Below are 24795 nucleotides of genomic sequence, written 5' to 3'. Positions count from 1 at the left end.
CATTACCCTGAAAAGAACTCATCTTCTTTTGGCATCACAGGAAACACCTTGCTTTTAATATTTCCTGCTTTACTTTTTATGTCCCTTTGTAGTGCCTAACATGTAGAGGTGGGTGTAACACAATGCAAAGATCCATAAATTGCCCATCTCCTTCAGAAACTTGTAGTGTTTTTAATCAGAACTTTTGTGACAAAGCGGTGTGAAGCAGAGGCCAGCAGACAAGCTCCATTGATGCCGAAGTGGGCTGATGATGACACGGGCATGATGCAACGCAGATAAGGACGAGTGGGAGAAGGCAGCAGCAGAAAAAAAATAGAGTGATTAGGTGTGGGGGGTATTCATTTAGGAAGACAAACAGCTTCATTTAAAGTTAGCCAAGCACAGAGGCACCCTCTCCCACTACAAATGGGTTGAAATTTGCATCTTTTCACTGACGGGGAGGGGGATCCAGGCCCTATCCTCACTCTCCGGGTCTAACGTCTCCAGTGATAATAGATTATCTCGGGTCTCGCTTGAAGAGCTATTCTCTTTGATTTGCTTTTGAACACATTTTCTGTCTGCTTTTGCTGAAGTGATTTCTCTTCGCTCTCGATCTGCCGCTGATATGGTCACACCCACACTTATCGACAGTATATATATAAAGCCTGTTTGCTGTTTTTGTTTCATTCCTCGACTGCATACAGAAAAAGCAAGCGAGTGCCGAGATTGCAGTCATTTCACGATTATTAAACAGTAAAAAAAAAAAAATGCCAAACTCGCAACCATTACATTTGATTTCTCCCTATCTCTTATAATCACAATCTGGTGATGGTTTTACAGCTGAGAATGAAATTAAATTTTTGAGTTTAGCGAACAGATCATGATGATTATCTGCTAAACACTCTCAGCAGTTGTAGATATGACTTCCATGCAGACATGCAATGAAGGAATCTTGAGCAGAAAATGTTTTGGTTTCAATCTGGTTCTGCTATCCATCATTCACTTCTCTTGTGTCTAAAAGTCTTGATTTGCTTCACCCGACTAATATTTTCAGATTGAGTTTGAGGTATGCTCATTTATTGTTATCACTACTGCTTTTCTTCTGGTGCAGTGAGGGTACTTCAGCTTTGTAACTGACCCATTGCATGTGTGCTAGTGGGAGTGCAGGCAGCTAAAACAAGCTTTGTGTGCCTGTGTGGACGGGGAGGTGTCTTTATGGGTGTTGGATTACAGCCATTATTGTAAAGATTCAGCACCTACACATGACTTTAAGGTTTCACTGTGCTTGACATGCAGTACATTCATGCATTTACACAAATAGTAAATATTTAGCACTTGGATACTTTCCGCCAACACCCTGCCAGAGGGATTTAGCAGCCCGGGAAGCATTTTATGTTGCTTCTGTTTAAGAGGTTGTGAGTAAATAAATAGCCTCGGCATGGAGATGGGGAATTTTTTCATTTAATATATATTCAAAGGGCATTTGACATTTCTATTATTGAGCCATGTGAATTTTTCAAGGTAAGTAGTTATTGTGCATGCACTGAAAAAGCAATTGCAGTGTGTGGTATAAGTCAGATGCAGGGCATGTTTACACCCAGACTATATGTACATGAAAAATAAATGAAACACGTGTGGGGCGGCTGTGGCTCAGATGGCAGAATGGGTTGGCCACTAATCGTCGGGGTCCCTAGGCAAGAAACTGAACCCTAAGTTGCTCCTGATGACAAGCGAGCACCTTGCATTGAAGCTCTGTGGTCATTTGTCTCTAAGTGTGTGTTTGAATGGGAAATATTGTAAAGTGCTTGTAGACTGCTGAGGTGAAAAGACGCTAAGTGCAGACCATTTATATTATGCCAACTTGACAGCTACTCTTGTCTTTCCATTTAAAGTCATCATGAAGGAAACCATGCAAAGACTTTCATTTTGAGTGCTCTTTAAGAAATAGTTTGTTATTGAATTTAATGAACAGAATTCATTATTGCATTCAGATAACTGATAAAACTCTTTCCCAAACGTGGACAAATTTTGTACAGCCATATATTAGCAAACATAGGTGGCGGGCCTGTCCAGCTTTGAATTTTTCCCATGCTGAAGTTGTGTACATGGGGTTGTAGTAAGAGCGAGGTTTAGTAATGAAGAGTTTGGTGGGAGGTGTATTTTTGTTTTTAACCATTTCAAAACAACAAAGAAGGAAAAGTGTGAGATCTGTTTGAATATAAGCTGCAGTCATCCAGGTAGCTTGCAACACAACTTCCACAGCATTCAAAAATCATCAAGTAATTTGGTTACATTAGTTTGTGGGTTTTAACACATAGAGGATATCTGTGTATGCACCTGTAGTTAACAGGCTTCAGATTCAGGATGTCAGTTCTTCCCATGCTGTTTATTGGATTTAGGGTTTACACTCCAGGGACTCCAACCAACGTTGCCCCAGATCATCTCTTATATTTTTCAATCTCACTGATCCTTAAAAATGAGTATGTATGAAGTCTGACCAGCCACACAGGTTTATATCAGAACAAAAATAACAGTCTGTTCATCCATTCTTTGTCATCAGATTTATAATAGTATGATTAACTAGCTCCACACTGCAGGAAAAGAAAACACTTTTTTAATTTCCCATTTATTCTGTATTGAACTTCAGTTGATGAGGAATGCGGTCTGTTTGTCTGGGACAAGCAGTTTTAGACTCAATCTTTCAACACGATGCCATAATTGTGAGGAGGGAGGAATTATTTTGTCAAGATTCTCACCATGAAAGAAGTCAACATAAAAACAATCTGTCTGAAATATTGTTGTCAGCCAACTCATGACTCGATTAGCCAGCAAGCTACAGCTGTCATTCTAATCAGCCAATAGACCTTTATCACAGCAGATGATGCAACTTGTCAGAGAAGGGACAGCACAAGTGGAATTAATGATGACTCTGTTCCATTATGTGTCCCAACAAGCCGTGACAGTGAAGCAGTAAGCTCAAAAGCAGGCGCTTCCTTAGCGGGATGCAGCCATCATGAATACACCTGGGCTTCCGCTACAGTGACAAGTCAAGATGTGAGATAGCCACATGGGAGTTATCTATTTATAAGATCCATGTTGAATAATTACTAGGAATTTTGAGTCGTAAATCTGCCATTGTTGCCATCGTAAGCCATGTGTAGTGATAAATGGGAAAGCTTTATTTTATTCTTATCTGGTTAAAATCATAATTTGAACACAAGGTTCTGGCCAAATCTGCCTGTGATAAAACTGAAATAGATTTATCTCATCAAATTCATGTCATGTTTTAACTTTAAAACATCCTAGTCATTTTTTTTATGTTTGTCTTAAAAAGTTAACTTTCACCAAATCAACATTTCATGGCAGGAACATCTCCTGCTCAGCCTGTTCAGCTTCCTCTAACGGCATCGTAAAATCCCAGACTGGATTTATTGCACATATATCTGCACTTGTTTTTCTCCCCTCTCCACCCTAAATTGTCTGCAAATATATGTATTATTTTACCTTGAAAGATGGAGTAGACCCATTTTCCAATTATAGATCTTGTCTTATGGTGTTAATTGCTGACTGACCTCTGGAGCTGTTATTGGATGCCATGTGGGTTTTTTAATAACCTCTAATCGCAGTGAAACAGAGAGCCATAATAGAGAAGAGCCAAGCTGCTTTTTAACCCAGCATCCTTCAATAAGGTGTAATCTCATCCACACACAGAAGCCGGCCGAATGCCAAGTCAAAACGCTCTTTTGCAAAAACACGAGCCGCTGTGATTCATGCTCTTCCGCCATCGAAATGACATGCGGTTTTGTATTGTTTGGGTTAAATTAGGTCAACTGAGCAGCATGAATCTTATTAAGCTTAGTGGCATTTTGTTTTTTAAAAAGCGTCAGGTCTTGACTTGCTCTTGGATTTCAGCTGAACGCATTTTAACTTGGCAGGAATAAAAAACAACAACCCTGAAACCAAATGAGTAATCATGAGTACACCATGTTTTACTGCAGCCACATTGTGTTATGGCTCTTTGCACATCTGTCAAGATCATTATGTTTCACATTCTCCACAAATTGATGAGCATCTCAGCCTACAGCAGAGCACTAAATTTTACAGCTTGAATTGATTACATCTTCTGTCTTTTACGCTGTCCTTATATTTGTATATTTCTTCTGTTTCCAGGAACCCCTCCAGCAACAGGAACCGGCACATTGGTCATTCACCTGGAAGACTACAATGACAACGCCCCCTATGTGGTACCATCGGTAGCACGAGTGTGTGAGGATGCTCATGATATGAATGTGGCCATCGTTGGGGGATGGGACAAGGACCTCCCACCCAACGCTGCACCCTTTAAGATAGAGCTGGGAAAACAGCCCGGCCTCGACAAAACATGGAAGGTGACCCGGGTTAACTGTGAGTATTCTATCGTGAAATTAGATTTTTATCCTCTTTGACTGAACTGAACTGAGCATTGTTAGATATTATAATGGAATTTGATAAGAGGAATTTTTTTTCACCCATTGAAAGACAGTTGGACAGAGTTTTTTTTTATAGGATAAAATACCTATTTATGTTATGAGGTGGTGCTTGAACGGACCCAAATGCGCACACACAGCAGATGACTTGATAGAACACGGGTTTATTCTTAACACAGAACAGATGAATAGTCCAAGGGATTGAGCACAGAGGCAAGTCCAGAATAGCTGCAAGCCAACAGCAGTCACTACCGACCCGGTATCCTTCCGGGGTCGGGGCAGGAACTCGGGCAGAGTCTGGAGGCGTGGAAGGCCCCTGAGACCTGCGCAGGCTGGTGATGATCGGGGGAAACAGAGGGAACGACAAACAGTGACAGGCGGAGATCCTGACAATTTACTCACCAACAGTGAGCTTAACATTCCACACAACAAAATAACACATTATATGTGAGTCAATTTTGATGTGTCGGCGCCAGCAACAGCCCTGATAGGAAGCATTATGTTTTTGGTGTTTTCTTTCCATGCATGTCTCACATGATGAACGCAGTATCTCACGAACACCTTCATATCTGACACATATGTTCACTTAGGCTCAAGGATGAAATGATTGAAATATGGTTGTCAAAGGTCAAAGGTCACTGGGACCTCACCAACCACGTTTGTGGCCATAATACAATAAGTCATACGCTAATGATGTCAAAATTTTACCCAAATGTCTAATTGACTAAAATAATTAAGTCATGACATTATATATATATATATCCACAAGGTCAAAGGTCAACCTCACTATGACATCAACATTTTCTGAAAAAACAATTTTCTGGCCATCAATCAATGTCATAACTCAGGAACAGAAGAGGAGATTACGACTATATTTCACATTTTGTCGGATACTGAGTTGTTGACACTAATCTTTGGTGTCCACCTTTGAAGTGTGGTGTTTGTATAGGTCCTCTGTGCTGTCAGGTTGAAGATGTGTGTGAAACATCCACGTTTTCGATTTTTCAATTCTTGGCAGGAACATCCATATTTGTTGCATCGTCTACTATCACGGTCACAACTTTGTGTTCTGTTGGAAAAGGTTTTATTGATAAAATACCTTGAAAGATATAAGTCGGGACAGAGATGGATGTAAACTGTGAGTCAACTGGTTAGCAGAGGCATTCAACCGCGAGGCGGTAATTCCAGCCATTTTCGTGCAGGTTTTCTTTTCACCAAGAACTTCAAACTCAATTAATCGGAGTACAATTTCATATCCATTCACACCGTGTTGATTGGAGTCCATCCAGTATACAGAGCAGAGCAGTCTTAGCTGCAGATGTTCATACAGATCACCTGATACGGATGAAGAGAAATATGATACAGTGAGGGAAGTGGGGAGACGGATAGACAGACAACCAAGACATTGAATCAGGGTTGCATGAACGACGGTGCTGTCAGTGTGTGTGTTTGAGTGACAGACCAGAGCTAAAACCTGCCCAGAGGTATTAGCTGTGACTGACAGCAGGAGAGGGAGGTACAGACACTCCTCAATCACCACCGCTGGAAGAGACAGATAGGGCCAGCAGAGAGAGAGCCCGCTCCCAGTGAAATGGACTGGCACTGCGCTCGTCTCAACTCCGTGTGCATGTGTGGGTGTTTCTGCGGGTGTGTGTGTGGAACCGGGAGAGCTGGTGGTTATGCCTCGACAGTGCAGCGTACTTCTCTATGAAAACAGCCTCCGTTTATGGGTGCCCAGACATACGGCAGCTAGGTTTTTGCTCTTCTGACTACAATTGTTTTTGAATTAATTTTTAAACAACAACATAGACAAATACAATTAAAAGCATGTGGGAAAATAATTTTGTTACAAATATTCCTAAACAGCAAAACACATGAGTCTCCTGGATAATTGAATAGTACTATAGCCCTTTTATTGCAATGAGCAGTGTTCTTTATTTTTAACTTTTAGAGAAGTTGTTTTTTTTTTCTTCTGTTTTGCATAGCAGATGTCTTTAAATACTAGAGACCCCATTAGATTTTTGGGTGTTACAGGACACAAAGTGTAAGGGAGACCTGATATGCAAGTATGAGTGTAAGCAAAACAATATGCTTTGCTATCCTCCCAAAAGCTACATGAAGTAGATTCATTGAAATCCAAGCGTTTTACTTAAAATACTGTGATAATTATACGGATGCAACATATTATTTTGACAGAAGCCTAAATACGCAACATTTTAATAACTTGTATCAACATTAATTGTACCACGAGAAGAGCAGAAATATGACCAGGAAACAATCACATTTTGTTAATTAAAAATATAAAACAATTGTTGCCACAAACAGGTACAAAAAGTTGTTTTATTTCACCAAACTGTCGCAGCAAGTGTCTGCAAAGTCCACAGGAAGCAGGAGTAATATCCACAGGCTAACAAGCTAAGAGACAAACAAGAAGTTAGTTTTCTTTCTGACCCCAGAGCGTGGAGAAGAAATCTCGTCCCTCAGCTGCATGAATGGAAAGTGTTGAGGGCAGTGAGTATTGGTACGAGAGCTGTTATCAGCACCGTTTGAGTCATATGGATTTGTTAGAGAGGAGTTGTTAGAACTGATTGATTGCACACAGCTGCAGTAAGCCCAGAGGGGAAAAACATGTAAGTCATTCTTCACCTGCAAGCTGCACAGTGTCACACGATACTCGAGTGACACTTAACACTATTTAATATGCTTCAATTTATATGCAGTACAGTAGTAGTTTTAGTAATTGATATACAGTAAAAGCCAAGAGGGTGGGACGAAGTGAGAACTTTCGATATTAATTCGATTCCTTTAGAAATTTCAAAAGAAACTACTTCGTCGTTCATGTTTGGGCCAACACTGTTGCCATGCAGAAGAAAATAGAGGCGTGGATAAGAGCTGAACTCGATCATCTCTTTGTTGTAGTTATGCCTCCGCACCATCCTTGTCAAATCCATACGAAATTTATCCAAGTGAATCCATTTTAAAAGCCCAACTCCCCGAGAGAGATCTTGATATATGAGCCGGTAGGTCCAGCTTTTCATCTTCATGTGCCATGATAAAGTAGCTGATGTAAGACTAGGTTTACCCCCGCATTACACTTTTCCACAGCCCCGAATGGAAATGCTCCAACTTCCAGTCCAGTAACATGAACTATAGAAAAGATGAATGAGACTTCACAAGCCTTAACAAAATAATGCCTCCCTCCTGGCAAAGCTATGGCCCTCACAGTGTACTGATCCCAGCCCAAAGTAGTAATACCTCTGGGAGATTTGAATGTTACATCACCAACACCATCAATAAATCACAGAATAAAGGAGCATTGTCTGGAACAGTGGTGTTCAGTCAGACTTACGAAATTCAAGCCAAAGCTCTCGTCAAGGTGTTGGGACAACAACAAGACCTAACTGAGACATTTCCTTGTTGTTGTTTTTTTCTGTAATGTGTCACCAATCAAATGCATTTGGGTCAAGTGTAAAACATTTACACCATTAGGCAATCGAGATGTATGATATGTTGTGTGTTAAAAATAGGATCTGTGTGATTGTATAGAGATCTGAGGGTGCTGACAGAGAGCGGTTCATGATCAGAGCTTAAAGACACTTTGGGGAAATCTTCATCTCACACTGCAGTGTTGACATTTTTAAAAAGATACTGATGAGCCAGAGAAGTGGGGGTGTATCGTACAAAAAGAAGAGCCTCAATATCTGTGACATGTTTACTTTTTAGTGTTGCTTTTTGACATTTCTCAGCACACAGTTGGACGATGTAGTTTGTCTAATTAAATACGAAGCTTAGTTACCTAACCTGGAGGTAACGGCCTTGGCCGACAGGTGAAATGTGCAGCTTTTGCACATTGTGACACATTTCAGCATAAAGTGAACTGGCGTTCCGATTTTTTTTTTCTCGTGTCTCTTAAGGAATTTTAAAATGTGATGCAACGTAATGTAACAATCTTATGCAACTTAAATGGTGCCAATTTTCGTCGCTTCAGTTGTCAGGAATGGCTTTGCCGCCAGTTACTTGAGTTTGGAGTTGTAATGCACACATTTAGTTTTGCTTTGCAGAAGAGGTAGCTTGTAATGCGGAAATAGATGGACAGTACATGCAGGACAGGCAATTACCGGCCAGCTAATCCATTAAAACCCTCCTTTTTTTCTTCTGTATGTCTCCTGCAGCCACGCACTCCCAGATCATGCTTCTGCACAGTCTGAAGAAAGCCAACTACCAGCTCCCGCTGCTCATCACCGACTCAGGGGTGCCGCCTTTGTCCAACAACACGGAAGTCAAAGTTCAGGTGTGCATCTGTAAGAAGAACAAGATGCACTGCAGCTCTGCCCTCTCCCACCGCGCCAGCCTTCTCGTGCTGCTCGTGACACTCCTGCTTGCCGTACTCTGTAAGTACCACGCACCCGCGTCACGCATGTTTTATATTCTGGTATCCTTGATCAAGTGTGGATTGATTTTGGTGTGTTGCTTCCAATTCATCTTTTGGTGAGAAATTGATAGAGACAAAATGCCAAATGGCACAGAAGTTTTAAGATAATATTATTCAAATGCAAACAGTAAAGACTTCTGAGTATACAAGTGTCTTTGCACATATGTTCACGTGTACAGATACTTTGTTTGTATCCTTTGCATTCATGCGTATGGAAAGACATCATATTTTTATTTACTATGCAAAAACTGTCTTCTGCATTTCCTGTTTCTGTTTATTTTTTTATTTTTTATTTTTTTTGCCGTCATGCCTTAAGCACTCCCCAGGAAGTCAAACTTCAATTTAGTCTGAATGTCTCATTTAAGCCATTACCGATAGCATGAATAATTCAGCCCCCTCCATTCACAACACATACGGGATGGAGGACGTCCATGGTGAGAAGGAAAATCATTTGCAACTGTAAGGCCTCCAGATCTTGTTCCCCCGTCTGGGCTTGTTCTCTGCAGTTTATAGTCGGGCTCGCTGTATGCCGGAGGCTGGGTACAGCGGCAGGGGTGCTGAGAGAGTGAAGGCAGAGAAGGAGATGAGGAATGAGAGGAGGAGAAGATAAGATATGTTGGATGAAAATGGAAAGTGCAAGGAAAAGAATTTCATTTCAAAAGATGCTGTAGTCGTAATTGTTCCATCTTTGTTCTGTTAATTTGTGTTTTTGAAATGTTTTTTTTGAAGATCATCAGACGAATCACAGCCTCGTTTCCCTTTGTCTTCTCAGCTTTGTTGTCTTGCTATATTGATCATAAAAAAAAAAGGTTTCTCCCTTTTTTCACACGGTCCCGTTGATCACTTCCACTTGCAAATTCGGTCGGCTTCCTGTCTCTCATCCGTTAGCCCTCTCTGCTGCTTTTTTTCCCCCTTCACCGTACCACTTATTTTGCTCTTTTGCTTCCTCTCTATTGAGCAGTCAGTCACACTCACCCAGTAATCTTTTTCTTACAGGCAAAATCTCTGCTTCTTATTTTCCCTATTTCTTGGTATCTGTGAATCCTACTTTCTAGCATGACCCATTGATCTTCCCCTGGGCATGGATCAATCTGTCCATTGATCTGCAGATGACTATGCTGTGTATGGGAAGGTTTTTGTTTGAAGCTGTGCCTTGAAGAACTCGTCTTCTACTCTGTGGATTCAATTTTGAGCACTTAGTTAACTGCAACCTCTGACAAAAAAACAACAACAAAAAAGTCATGATTTGCAGGACTCAGAGTATTAAATTAAACTGACAACACTTAGCAAGTAGCGGCATATGCTCACCCCTCTCCGGGCAGACGACAGGCCATTAGTTGTGGTTTCTCTGCAACACACTCATCATGAGCGTAAGCCGATGCTGTGTCAGCGTTCTCCAACCAGCAGCCACCCCTCACTTTTTATGGCAGCGATCCCGGCTCGAACCGTCAGCTAGCTCTTCACGCTCTCCCTTTTCCGAATACATGTTGTTATCTGCAGTTTCCACGGTAACAGCCTGAACTGGAAAAGCATGATAATTGGTTGACATGCCAAGATGACATTAGGGCAGTCTTCTCTGCAGATGTAGCTTTACTCTGAATGACAGTAGCATGCATTACTCTACTGTAAACAGTGCGGTGACAGACAGTGGCGTTCATTAACTAAAAACCTGCTCTACGTTCTTGGCCTGCCTGCTCCAGTTCCATCCAGTCGGAGTGAGGAATGTTTGTTAAGTTAGAGGCGACGTAACAGAGAGCAGAGAGTGTCACCCCGGAGCTGGGTATTACGAACAGAGGGGAAAGAAGGACAGTGTGTGTGGGTTTGTGTTTGTGTGTCTCCATTGGGAATCTCAGATGGTATTACAGCTGGGCAACAGAGATTCCACCAATGCAGAAGCTGAACACCGCTTCACACACACATACACACACACACCGATACACACACACACACGCACACGCGCGCCGGGCGCCCACAGAGACAACTCCTGCTCGAGCTCATCACAGAGACCTGTGCTGGGGGACAGATAGAGGGGACTGATCGCTGCAGTGTATAGTCAGATAGGCTGACAGAGAGGCGGAGAGGATCCTGTTTCAATTCCCTTATCTCCGGGCTGAACTCTGACCCCACAGGAGAGAGATGAGGGGAAGAAAAATGGAAAGTGCCAAAGGGAAAGGATGGGGAAAAGGAGATGAGAGAATAATGGTGTGGAGATTAAGCTCTTTGGTTTTGTTCTGTTATTGCCCACAAGGCTACAGGCGTGCAGTGCACATAGCCAGCAGTACAGTTTTCTTAATTTCTCTGCTTGCCTGTATCTGTATCTGTCTTCACTTACCCTCCTTCTTTCTGAAGCCCCAACCATCTCTACTAAACATTACATTCCAATAGAAATAATTAGCATCAACAAATCATTTCCCTCCGTAAGGCCTGTTGTGTTTTTAATGAACATAATGAGGAAACATTTGTGTTTAATTTGTTTACAATCTGTTGCTTACAGATCATTTTGATCCTAGAGGATTTAGCAAAATGTCAATGAGACATTCTGAAGCTTCGAGTTTGGCATTTGGCCATCTTGTTATTTTGCAGCCAGAGGTGATCATATTTGGACGAGCTCTGAAGAAGCAAGCAATGACTCTGACTCCATCTGATTAGTAACCCGACGATACTACGCCTGCCCACTTATAGCGGAAACCTGCACCATGGGCCTGTCAATCATACAGACACGACCCCAAACATACTGCTTTTTGAGGCCTAATATCTAATTAATGACGGAATTATTTTCAGATCGACCGCTAGAAAACTAATAATAAGGAGTGACTTTAGCGAAGGACACCATTATAACTTGTGGAAAACATGTATTGACTTTGTATTTCATGAGAGAAGTTGAATGGGAATCTATAGAGCCAGAACCCTTTTGGAGCCAACCTCTATAAGGCTCTCAATGGTATTGCAGTTTAAGGCACTTCTGCATTGGCCTCATTGTTTACCGCACATTATTATATACATTTAATATGTACATAATGTCAAGCATTTAGGAAAAGATGAAATAACTAATACATATTTAAATTATAAACACGGTTAAATAGCAGCCCTGCTGCAGCAAAATGTGGATATGACAGACAGCAATTTCTCATTGTCATAGTAGCACAACATGCTTCTCTGTGACTTTTTGTGCAACTTTTTCAGGTGCACAGCAGTTAAAAATGGCTCTTGTCATAATAAACAATGGTAAGATCTGTCATTGTAAATAGAGATCAAACAAATGAAAGCCTTACAAGAAAGCCTTAAACTGCCTGGCCAAAAGAACTGAAAACAGGCTTTGATGTGTAATTGTAATACTGACATTTAGTAATGTATTATTGTACTAGAAGGCTTCAAGTTTCCATGTCACACGTGTTTGAATTGCAGGGATTTATGGTGACCACAGAAACGTTTCCCCCGAAGCAGAATAATGTAAACGTATGTACAGACATTAATCAGCACAGTGAAGCTCAAACACCCATGTGAAGTTCAAATAAAAGCCTGTATATTTTTAGTGTAGAAGGACCTAAGCAATTTTAATTCACTCAGAGAACTTGTCAAAAATGGAAAAAGAAAAAAGAAAATTAATTTAGAAAGTAACCTTTTCCGTTATCAGCTCAGTCTTTATTTTTTCGACATTACACCTGCCATGATGAATGTGCTAGAAGCAGAAGAAAGACGCAAAAAGCTCGCTGCTTTGAGAGAGAGAGAGAGAGAGAGTGCATACGTCGAGTATAAAACTGTAACCGAAGTATATTTAGATTCATTGTCAAAGTTGAATTCACTACAAAATGTAAAAGTAATATGTCATAGTTTTAGATGGTTTTCTTTTTTTGTTTTGTTTGTTTTTCATTTTTGTATTTTTTTTAATAGCTTACACAGCAGAAAAATTCAGAAGTATTTTAGGGACAGTGAGGTTATTACTGCTCATAAAACAAGTATGGATACTCAGTTTTGATCCTCTGCTTTACTGCATATGCATGTACTGTATGTACACCAGCCTTAACGGCTTGAACTGGCAGTAAATGACAGCAGGTACTGTATGTGTGAAGTACATTTTTGATCAGTTGCCCAATTTTGTTAGGTGTCATTTTTGTGACCCGGTAGCCCACACTGGTGCCAAGATGCGACCTGGTCTTTGATGTTGCACAATATACGGTGTCTGCAGCAGTCTGTTTTTTTATTTTTTTATTTATAAGCGTGTTTGTATTAAGAACAGGGGTAATTCTGAGTATCTGAGTGTTAATGTATTTCTGACGGAGGCTGAAGTGACTAGAAACATAAAAGACCTCAGCTGATCACAACTTTCCATCCGTCCTCCCAAACCTCAGCAGCTCTTCAATCGACTTCTTCAGCACCGCTCGACTTAGCAACACCACCAAAAGTAGAGCGCCGTCCTCCCTGGCTTTCTGTCCTCGCTCTCAGCCATATAATGCTCCACTGGGGTTGTTTTTTCAGAACCTTAAATAATGTATGTAACCCTGCAGGACAAAGAGGGAGGGTGAGCGCTTGCCTGTGTGTGCAGAGTGCCAACATACAGTATACTGTGTCTTCTAATGCTGAGGAGACCTTTGTCTGCTGTTGCTGGATTGGTAGCTAAAATCCCAGCGCTTTGCAGGGGCCCACATTCACTCCCCTCTATTGTCAGCCTTCCTTTTGAGATCACCGTGCCACACATCTGCTGCACACGTACTGTAAATATACATACACAGTGATTACCATAAAATAGGTAACAATTCCAGTATTATCCTGCAGTCCTGTAGAGAGTAATGCTCGCAGATGCACAAAGACAAACACACATTCAGATCGGGGGTGTTCGCCTGGGATAAGAGTTCCTAATTGGGCAAACTAAGTGCATGTTTCCATATGCAGCAGAAGCACACAGAAAAATGAAAGCTGCTCATAAAGATGACTAATTTTAAAAGTCATTACAAGGAGGAATGCTCCGCTTTACATTGCAATACAGCTCACGTGTGGCATACCAGCACAGATGACCACACTGCCCCCTATCAGTACACATGTGAACTGATGTGAACATGCACTATCTCTCCTGCAGCAGCCTCACTGCTGCTCGAAATAAAATGTTCAAAGTTGATGATGTGAGGCCGGAGGCCAGGCTGGACAGTATGTACATAATGCACATTTTACACGTATAGGTGGTGCAGACATGGCTGTACTTTGGAGATTAGTATGTTGTTGCCCATACTGACTGAGTGTGAATTTGTCTTATTTGAAATAAGGTGCTAAACTGAAAATGTCTCGGGGGATGGATGCTGATGCTCTTACCCGTATTTCTAGCCCTTCTTTTGCACTCTCACGCGCGCACACTCATTTCATCCCACGCTGCGCCAATTCACCCCGCGTGCGCTCAATTTAGGAAGGTCTGCGAGCTCAAACTGCACACTAAAATCTTTTCCTTCCAGGATTACAGGCATCAGCTGCAGATTTGCTTGTTGTTGATGCACTGCAGAGAACTACTGCTTCTCCCCGTGTTTCTCCGTATTTTCAGCCAGAGTAATAATGTAAGTCTAAGAGTAAAGGAGAGAGTGTGAGTGAAGGGGCGGAGTAAAAACAAAGCATTTACCCTTAAACACAACAAATAACTCTCAGCCCAGATGCCACTAATTTACTTCCATCCTCCTGGGATTTGAGTCCACACTATTCCTCCTCTCTGATCCCTCGCTTCACTCTGACAGCCACTTTTCCTTTTCCTTTTGCAGATCCACAGTAATCCCCTCCCAGCCAGAGAGACAGGATGTTTAGGGGCTTATTTACTCTTGTAAAAATATGAGTTTTTCACAGCTTTCTTTGAAGAGACCTCAAGTCAGAGTGATGTGTACGGTGGAAGTGTTGTTTCTGCCTTCAGATCAAGCTGTGAAGGGGTTTTGATCTTTGCACTGAGATATGAAAAGACTCTCTCTAGAGCATTTGAAAAGGTGTACTTGCTCTTTTCTTGGGACAACATACTATAACTGACTGACCTGTAATATAATTAATGTTTAAATGGCTTTATTAGTTATTTACTAACGATATAATGAAAAGTTATATTCTACTAGAAAACCCTGAGTAAAGGCTTTCATCCGGTTTCTAAAGAATTTCATTGCTTGATTATTTGTAGATTATTACCTTTCGTTAGCATGTAAACGGTATGTGGTAACATTTCTAACAACCCAGAAAGTTGCTATATTTGCTTTAAATATATATTAATCATTTGTTGATCATTAGCAAGTCATGCTTAAAGGCTTCATGAATTGTTCATGACTGAAAGGTTGTTGCATCAGACCGCAGTTATGTTTTACTCATGTATTATGAATGATTTGTTGGTACATTTGTTGGTACATCTGTTAACAGTCTGCGATTTACAGGGACTTTTCAGTTACAAATCAGAAGTTGCTAAAAAAAAAAAACATCTAGATAAATTCAAAAGCCAGATGTAGTACAAATGTGAACCAACTGATTTTTACAGTCTGGCATATAAATGACAGCGTTTAAATGGACCTTTCTCACAGCTGATTTCCATTAAAGGTCAATAAAAAATTATGGCAGTTTCACAATTTAAGTGTTTTAGTACCAGGACCTTGTTATTGTGTATTGGTCTCTGTCATAGTTTACGGGGACACTTTAAAGGAATGAGGCCATTATTGTAAGTAGAATTCCTAATAAACTAGTCTTCAGTTTTCCTCATTTTAACAAATAAATGGCAATTGTTACAAATGTTAAACATATATATACCTTGTAGTATTGAACAGCAAGTGCAGTTCATACCAGCTACACACTTCTGGGGTTAACGAACATTAATTGAGGAGTCGCCTTGTCATAGACACAAAAGAGGAGAAACTGTGAATCTATTTATAAAACAATTACAGAAACTCACATTGTTTTCATGGAGAAGTCAGTTAATAATTGTTATTTTTCAATCATCCCACAAGCCGCCATGATGTGATTTCATGCCGCACGTGTGTGAAGGCAAATCTATTTTAAATCTGAGGCAGGAATGATGGAGTCCGCCATTAACAATAAAACTACTATTGAAAGGCAGCAACAGAATACAAGATTAAATCAAATCTAAAACTGATATACTTCCTGACACGGGGAATCTTACTTTTGTATATTTGCCCTAAAGCCCTGAATGCATTTTAATTTATTATTCAGCTGATTGTCAAAGTCAATCTCTGATTGTATAGATTTGACTCCACGATCTTGTTCATTATTAGGTTTGAGATAAAATGATCAGAAGTTACTCATTAAATACAACTCTTGCAATTAAAAAAAAAGACATATATATAACTCATTCATCATTAAATCCAGGGTTGGTAGGCCTTATTAACTTTCATTATATTCAGTGTTATCCTGACAGAGTCTCCGTCTTCCTCTATAATGTTTCTTCATGCTGCAATGCCTCTGTTTTCGTCGAGCAGCCGTGACATACCTGGTCTAATCAACTGTCACCCTCCTCTCCTCTTAGCAATTAGGAAGGCTGGGAGATGGTTACCGTTCCCCCCAGTGTCCTGATTCTTTCTCGCCTCCCGCAGCTTTGTTAAATTTACATTTTATGCATTAAGCTAACGCTTTTACCCATAGAGACTTCCAATAAGTGGAGACCAGAAGATAAGTCAACATCAGTGAATCACTCCATTAGGTCATTTACGATGCATACATGGTGAGAGTAGGTGTGAGCCAAAAAGCATTTCTTTTCTTTTTTTTTTTTTTCTGGTGTTTTGAAGTGGAAATAGCTTCTTTTTCTGGCACAAGTAGCTGTTTTTTTTCATGTAGTATTGGAATGGGAGAGTAACGACATATACAGGATCTTGTGTTGTATATATTGGACCTTTTCCAAGTGGCAAAAAGATGTGAGAACATTATGCAAGGCGTGATAAATGTCACAGTCAAACCTTATATTTACATGTAGCCTATGCACCTGTGTGTGTGTGTGTGTGTGTGTGTGTGTGTGTGTGTGTGTGTGTGTGTGTGCGTGTGCGTGTGTGTGTGTGCGTGTCTGTGTTTGATAGGACTGCACAGATCAGCAACCATGGCGACAAATGTGCTTCGAGGAGAAATGTGATGTAGCGGGAATCATTATGGAAACTTTCCTCTGTGAGTCTCTGCAGGAGCACAGTGTGGTATTGTAGTTGATTCCGCTAGGTGTAATATAAAGTGACTCATTCATTACCAAACCAATCTCAGGTGAAGTGATTACTTTCTGTTCATTCCTCTCTTTTTCACTTCCTCTTCTTCCTTACCTAATTCTCCCTTTCATCTCCTCCTGACCTATGAGTTCATAATCTGTGTCTGTGTTGGAACTAAAGGGAATTGATTCAGCAACGTATTTTCATGTCAAACCTTATCTTTTTAGCCAGAGGGGAAGAATTGCGTCTTTTATATTCAGTTCTTCATGTGAGGGGGAAACAGGGCTGCCTGGGTCTCATTAGATTTTGCAAAAAACAATGTCTCAGTCTCGAGTGTTTCTCAGGTTTTATTTCCTCTTTTTAGGGCGACACTGGGCATGAGGAGGGAGGGCACTACAAGAAAAACTACAGGGGAAGAAATATCTATCGGCCCCCACCCGCTCCATACCCACCCCTCTATTAGATATTCACCTCCATTCGGGCAGGCTTCAATCGCTTCGGAATTTTTTTTTTTGAAGTGTATAGTCCATTTCATTTCACAATGTCTTGGAAAATTATATCTCACATTCCTCAAGACTGCTCCCTAATCTCATAGAGAGAAGGAGAGAGAGAGACAGAGAGAGAGAGAGAGAGAGAGAGAGAAGGCAGCGAAGATGATGGAGAATAAAGACAGAAAACTGACTGAAAGACCGATTGGCATGTCAACAGTCAAAATGCATGATCAGTTTGTCTGACTGACACTGGCTGCCAACTTATTAAACAAAGCACACAAGAGCTGAGAATATACCAGTGAGATCCCACTCATGAGCTCACAATATCAACACATAAAGGACAATGCAACAGTAAACGCTTTGGAAACAAACACTAGCTATGACAAATTGCCACCTCCAAATTTGTTGTTTTACACCACATTTTGTTGCATGCATTTTGCTAGATTAGCAGTAAAAGGCACGGCTTATAGGTAAGCCTGTTAAGCAAGGCAAAATGCTTATGGTACACCTGATCCATTCCTCTTGTCAACTGCTGCATCTGTGTGCTTAGGTGTTGTACTTACAGTAAACACAGTCATCTGCTTCTCCTCTTCTGCTATTGAAGCATCTCTCTCCTTAAGTAAGTTTTTAGTTGATCCCAGTGTGATAACGGATTAGGTTTGCAAAGTGCATAAAACCTCTCCATCTAAATATTCAGTATTTTTATTGGGCTGAGCCATTCACATTTAAGAAATATCTTTACCAGTAAAGGCTTCAGTAATGTGTAAAGAAGTTGCCATAGCACCGTCCAATTAACCATGTAAACTGTACAAGCCATACAAGCAAACAAAATAAACCATACAAGCTGTATTCATTTACAAATATTATTGTATTGGGATGAATACTATTAACTGTCAAATGGAACTGTCATGATATCAGATTTTCACTACTTGATTATTGTGGTAAAATTATTTTACGATAATTATATTATAATGATATCTGTAGAAAATTTTAGCAAAACAATAATAATGCAATCAGTAAAATTCATCTTTAACATTTGTTTGTTGTATGTGTTGTCTTTTTTATCGCAAAATAAAATAAAAATAAAGTTCTGAAGGACATCATGTCCTTGGCTATAAAGTAGGCAAATGGTTCAGTGATGACGTCATCCCAAAATGCACTAGTCTGCTTTTCATTTCTTATCCGTTTATGTGTTATTATGTGCATAACATGATATAAAAAATAAATAAATAATAATATCAGAGTTATTATCAGTACAGTTAAATTGCGACACCATTATTGTAAATCTTTACATGTACATTCGATGTTATTTTCTTTCATGTATATATAGAGTAAGTAGCCTGACATTGTTCGCATAACACTTTGTAATTTCATGTATATCGAGTTAATATTGTGAAATATTTATGAAATCTCTGTAGTTTAAATAATTCATACATTTTAGATCAGATGTGTTGACGATATTCTATTACCTCTTCTAAATGTATCAATTAGCAGCTTATCTCTATCACAGCAGACCATCCAAGTTTACATTAGTTAGCTGGGACTTTCTTTTATTAGTGTAGGCTTCTTATGAACAAAAAGGGGATTAGTGGACAGGTATGAAAACTAAAATTTAGGTCCGTTTGTTGTTAGAGTAAGCTAAATATTGTTTAAAATGTAATTCCATTTCATTTAATTAAATTAAGTGTTGTGGAGGGTGTGCGCACTGATGAGTGCACTTGTGTAGCAAATGAAGAGCTCATACACAGAGTGAAGCACAATTCGAATTTAGTGAGAGCTGAGTGACATTTACCTGAACCCGCGGTGGACATTTTGGTAGTAACCGCAATGTTGATGTTTTTTTGGTTTTTTTTATAATTTTGTCTGGCTCCTGTTTCATCCTAAAGTAGAGCTAAAGGACGTAGCGGAGGCCCAGCACACACCATGTTCAATACTACAATCAAGACATATCAGAGAACAGATAAAAAAAAAGAAAAAACGGGGAGATGAGAGAAAAAGAGGAGAGAAGATGAGCAAAATGGCAAAGAGCAATGAGGGTTTCTGTCGAATGCACAGCCGTCTCCAGACATGTCAGAAATAGAGAGCAGACTGGGAGGAGATGGCTGGCAGAGAGGCAATCAATAAACTCTCACATTTCATGCTGCAGCCCGTGTGTGTGTGTGTGTGTGTGTGTGTGTGTGTGTGTGTGTGTGTGTGTGTGTGTGTGTGTGTGTGTGTGTGTGTGCGCGTGTGTGTGTGCGTGCATGTGTGTGTGTGTGTGTGTGTGTGTGTGTGTGTGTGTACACATGTCCCTACCGTGTTTATTCGTGACTGTGTGAGTCTCTATCGTATCAAATTTCGACCTCGCTCATTGAAAGCAATTGTACCAGACTGATGAGACAAACTGTCACATTACCAGAAAACATACCCGACCTTACTGTACACTTATCTTTTCTTTTTTTTTGGACTATCAAACCTCTGTATCAGCGGGAATACACAGCATCAGACCACATTTAACATTTGACCGATGATGCTTGCAGGTTCTTGCAAAAAATTTGTTGTGTGAGGCGAAACAGATTCTCCTCTCAGAAGCCAGTCAGGATTTCGGGCTGAGTTGTTGAACACTGTTGAACGCTATTTTTTTGTTGTTGTTGTTTTTTTGCTTGAGAGCTGCCCTGTGCACCATAAACTGAAATCACTGAAGAAAACATTTAAGCATTATCAAAGTACAGATTCGAACCCAATTCATCTTAACCACAGCCACTCCTGAAAGCATCTCTTAATGGCATGGTAAATGAAAAGCTTTGTTTACTTATCAGCGGTGTACATTTGGAGAGAGTTGCTTGTGATCAGCAGTATCGATCGAACTGTCCAGAATGCTGAAGAAGGTACACACTGACACACTTTCAGTGTTGACTTTCACATTAAAGCCAATTGCATAGTTGCTACTGCCTCGGAGGTGGCCTGAGAGTGAACAAATATAACTTCTCTGTCCTGTCCTCACTGAATCTTTAATGCGACACCATCACCTGTCTTGCATAATTGATTATCTGGTTCGGTGATGACCTTGACTTTACAGTATCTCCTATCTTTTCTCCTTTCTTTCCCACACAGTTCTCCTAAACTTGTTTTTTTCTCTCCTATTTCCTCTTTCTCCTCTCTTTCATGTCTTCTCCCACCAGGCCTGTAGATTCTGCTGAAACTCCCCGTAGTACTTCTTGCAACACTGAAAAGCAACGACTTATCTCCCCCACGCAACCCAGGCTTAGGAGAGAAGAAGAAGACGAAAAAGAAGCGAGAAGAAGTCTTCTCACCACGACAAATCAAACAAGAAAATATACACAATCTCCACCGGCACAACTGCTGTATAACACCACTCTGCGTTTAAAAAAAAACACAAAAAAAAACCTCCTCACTTATCCTCCTGCCACTCGTCTCCTTCTCTTTGTCTTTACTTTCCTCGTTGCATCTGTCCTTCCCTATTTCACTCTTCTCTTATCGCATCTCCACATTTTCCTTCCAGACTTTCTGACTTGTTTTTCTCTATACATGTCCTCTTCCCTCCTTCACTTCATCCACAGTGGATTATTCCATTTCTTTTTTTTTACGGTTTTCATTGTATTCCATTTTGGCACCTCTTTGCTGCACTGGCAGGCAAATACTGGGTGTTAGCAGCGTTCATGGGAACATGCCACAACCGTAGGAGATACTTGAAACACCATGTATATTGATATTGTAACAAAACAAAAGGTAGAAATCTAATTCATATTGAACCACTTCTGAAATCTCCAGTCTTTTCCCTCAGTTCATGTGAAGCCTCTCGCTCCATCCCCAGTTTTCCCTTTCTTCTCATGACTACCTGTTTTTTTCTCTTTTCCTTTTTCCCGTCTGCTCCAGCCTTCCTTCCTCCACCCTTCCCATACATAGACATCTATCTGCCTCTCCCTCCCGGTCTCCCCGTCTATCTATTGACCTCTCTCTGTCTCTCACCAGGCCAGGGAACACTGCAAAGGCTGAGCTGCTGTCCTGGTCAGGGGAAGAGCATTGACTTTTTGATGTGTTCCTTTCTTTTCTCGTCACAGACTGTGTTTGATCTTGTTTCCCTCTTTAAGCGGAGAGAACAAAGCCTGTTTTCTTTGTCTGCAGTGGTTGTGGTCTTTTAGGACAAGGTGGTAGCCATAAGCCTTCAAAGTCAGAAACTCTCTGGAGTCCTTTCTTCGATTTGCTTCTGTTTTTATTGCATTAGTTGTCATGGAGTGGAAAACGGTATATCTTTATAGTAACGGTGTAAACCTTAAAACAAAAAAAAAGTACTATTATATAAATATTTTATTTTTTACCATTGTATAAATATACAGTATTGATTAACTTATGTACTTTGATTGCAAGTTCTTTGGTCACCCACACAGTGAGTAAATAAAAAAAAAAAGAGAAAAGCTTTTTTCCTGTGAATTTTAGGCACTATTTCTAATGCTATTGATGTGTTGACTATTTTATTGTAACATCTTTTGTTTCGTTTTATTTTTTATTTTTTTTACTTTATTTTGAAATCTGTGATTAATTGCAGAATCAGGAGTCTTGTTTTGATGACTGCATTTGTGTTAAGGTTCAATTTTGTCTCCCGTCATTTCTGCCCTCTCCTGTTCTCTCCCCATCGCTCATTACAAGTCACAAGAAGATGTGTATGAAGAAAACAAAGGCTGTGGTTTTGGTGGATAGTTTCGCTTTTTTCTCTTGCGCTCATTTAAGGAACTTAGCGTGTGTGGGTCCGTTTGGAAGACCACCTTAAAGAAAAGATGACATTTTGAATGAGTTATGTCTGTCTTTTGCACTAATTTAATAAAGCCGTTACTGAAACTTCCCACAATGCTGTTTTGCAGATGGTGTGCTTACTAAAAGGCTATTGGATTTATATTGAAAAGGGTTTGTGCTCCCATTTACCACAGTGTGTGTAAATATATTATGTGTATCTGTGCATTTTTGTATCTTCATTTCAATCAAAGGGTTTTAAATTTGAGGAAATATGCTTTCTTGTCGCAAGTTAAATGAGAAGATCGATAGAATCTCACATTTGCCTGTTAAATCTTAAACTAACCAAGAGATGTTTAAGTTAGCTTAGCATTACATCTGGGGGAGCGGGAAACAGCTAGCCTGTCAATCAACGCCACGAGTTTGGCATTTTAGCTGTCGCCATCTTGTTTTTTTGGAGCCAATAATGACTGTATTTGCAGGAGAGGAGCGAGGGGTGGATCTGATTGAGAACCTGAGGACACTATGCCTAACTACGTATCCTGGAAACCTGACAGCACCCCAGGCATGTTATTAAACCAGGCATACCTCTCTTTGAGGCTTGATATCTAATTAATGATAGAATTACTTTCAGAAGGTCCGCCTGAGCACTGATTAGAAGGAGTGAATTTAGTGAATGACACCATAGCGACTTGTTGAAATAATGTATTGATTTTGTATTTGATGAGACAAGTTGACAAGTAGAAATCTGTTGAAGCCAGAGGTTTTTGTTTTTTTTAGCCAGCCCCTATTGGCCCTCAATGGTATTGCACCTTTACAGCACTTCCACATTGGCTTCATTCTTCAGACCCAAAGACTACGTCCATTTTCATATAAAGTCTATGCTATCAACACATCTTAACATTGCCAGGGATTATTTAAAATGTTCCTTTAACAAAGAACCATCTGAAACACCCATTAGATCATTGATGGTTTTAAGCAGCAGCTGCTGGATTTTTGCCTTTGGGTAAAGAAACAATCGTGACTACAGATGCAAGTTTCACAACAGCCTAGAACAGTGTTCTGCCACACAGACCCATTAAAGGATGTTACCAGTGTAAAGCATGTTGAATGTTGGCTATGAATAAGCGTGACTCACCAAATATTCCATTTGAGCCTGTAATACAGTTCAACCTCTGAAACCCTCTGATTTATCTTCAAAAAGAGCAGGTGAATGAGGAAAGTGAGTAAGCAAGAGAGAAGGTACAAGGACGAAACAAAAGAGGATGGACCGTGAAAAAAAGAAAGACAGCGGAACAACCATTGCCATCGGTTCTACTGCTCTACAACTCTATTCTTTTCTTGACAGGTGCTGGACATTGAGTCAACAAAATAACTCTTAACCTGAGCGGTTATAAGAGGGTCTCCACTGATGTATGCTGTCACCAGCTGGAGTGATGTCACACCAATAATAATGGCCTTTTTTTGTCCTGGTTGATGCAGTATCTCTGTAGTGGCACCCAATTTCACTTGAATGGAAACTCCTCAAGTTAAAATAGTCAACCGTATTTATTCATGGCTTCAATATTTTTTAATACTCGAGTCTTCAGCAACACAGAGATACAACCCAGTATGTGATGCCTGGATAGCAGTTTGATGTCAGCTCACTACACGTGTAGCTGTCAACTTTGATTATCGCAATAAGCTTTCATCCAAAACTCATCTCTCTTTCCCAAGTTATTTAACGATCTGCAAGTCTCCACACGCTTTCCTTTATTACTTGAGAGTCACTTTTCAAATGAGATTAGTGTATATCGGCTGAAACTCTGTTATTGAAATGATATCTGTGATCTCTGCATTTGACGTGTATAGATGTGAGCACTTCCCAGTCAAGCTGTCATGGTTGATCTGTGCTTTTTCTACTCAACAGAACCTATTATTTGCACTACACTCTCCAGTATTTTTGTGTCAGACTCTTCACAGTTGATGGAGGTTTTAAAGACGACCTTTTAGATCAAATGGAAGCCCATAGGCAGTAAAAGTGAGAGATGAATCCACTGGCATGTTTCTGTAAAACTGTACTTATTCACAGTCTAGTGTTGCCATAGATTAAGGGTTTTCAACGTCTGACTCCTGTAAATTTTGGAGCTACAGAGCCCATAATTGTTTCCACTTTGGCCAAATGACACCATTAAACGCATGCCAATTTACCTATTAGCAGTTCCTGTTTGCAAAATGCCAATAGATGTAGAGGCAGCTTTCACTGGATAACTTTAACATGGAGCAAATCACAGCAAGCTTTGGACTCTGATTTTTCAGTGGATTTATGGATATGCATTTGTTTTGGACATCACACAAAGTGTAAGTTAAAAAAAAAAAAAAAAAAAAAAAGTACAACTAAAAGTATGTGTGTTATGTCTGTGTGTTCAGCGAGGACTTGGCACTTGGCTCCCGAAGGTTGTAAAGTATCGACTCTGTCACGGCCGCTGCGGCAGCTCCAATTGCTGGCTGTGTTTCTAAGCAGGTCAAATCAACAGGTTAAGCTACAATGACTAACTTCCTGTGGTTTTTAACAC

General features: G+C 40.2%; 1 protein-coding gene across 1 annotated transcript in view; it reads left to right on the top strand.

Annotated features, from left to right (window-relative positions):
* The window catches only part of cdh13 (cadherin 13, H-cadherin (heart)), a 314214-nt gene extending 291856 nt beyond the window's left edge, over positions 1-22358 (top strand). Inside the window, exons 13-15 of the mRNA XM_069162896.1 lie at positions 4150-4383; positions 8618-8836; positions 20674-22358. Of these exons, the coding sequence (XP_069018997.1) occupies positions 4150-4383; positions 8618-8836; positions 20674-20681 (461 nt within the window). The 3' untranslated portion in view covers positions 20682-22358. The remainder of the gene's footprint in view (positions 1-4149; positions 4384-8617; positions 8837-20673) is intronic.
* The last annotated feature ends 2437 nt before the right edge of the window (positions 22359-24795 follow it).

Source organism: Embiotoca jacksoni, unplaced genomic scaffold, assembly GCF_022577435.1.
Source record: "Embiotoca jacksoni isolate LCO1_2020_lvr unplaced genomic scaffold, fEmbJac1.0.p SCAF_3, whole genome shotgun sequence".
Taxonomy (NCBI): domain Eukaryota; kingdom Metazoa; phylum Chordata; class Actinopteri; family Embiotocidae; genus Embiotoca; species Embiotoca jacksoni.
This window is presented reverse-complemented; position numbering and strand designations above follow the sequence as displayed.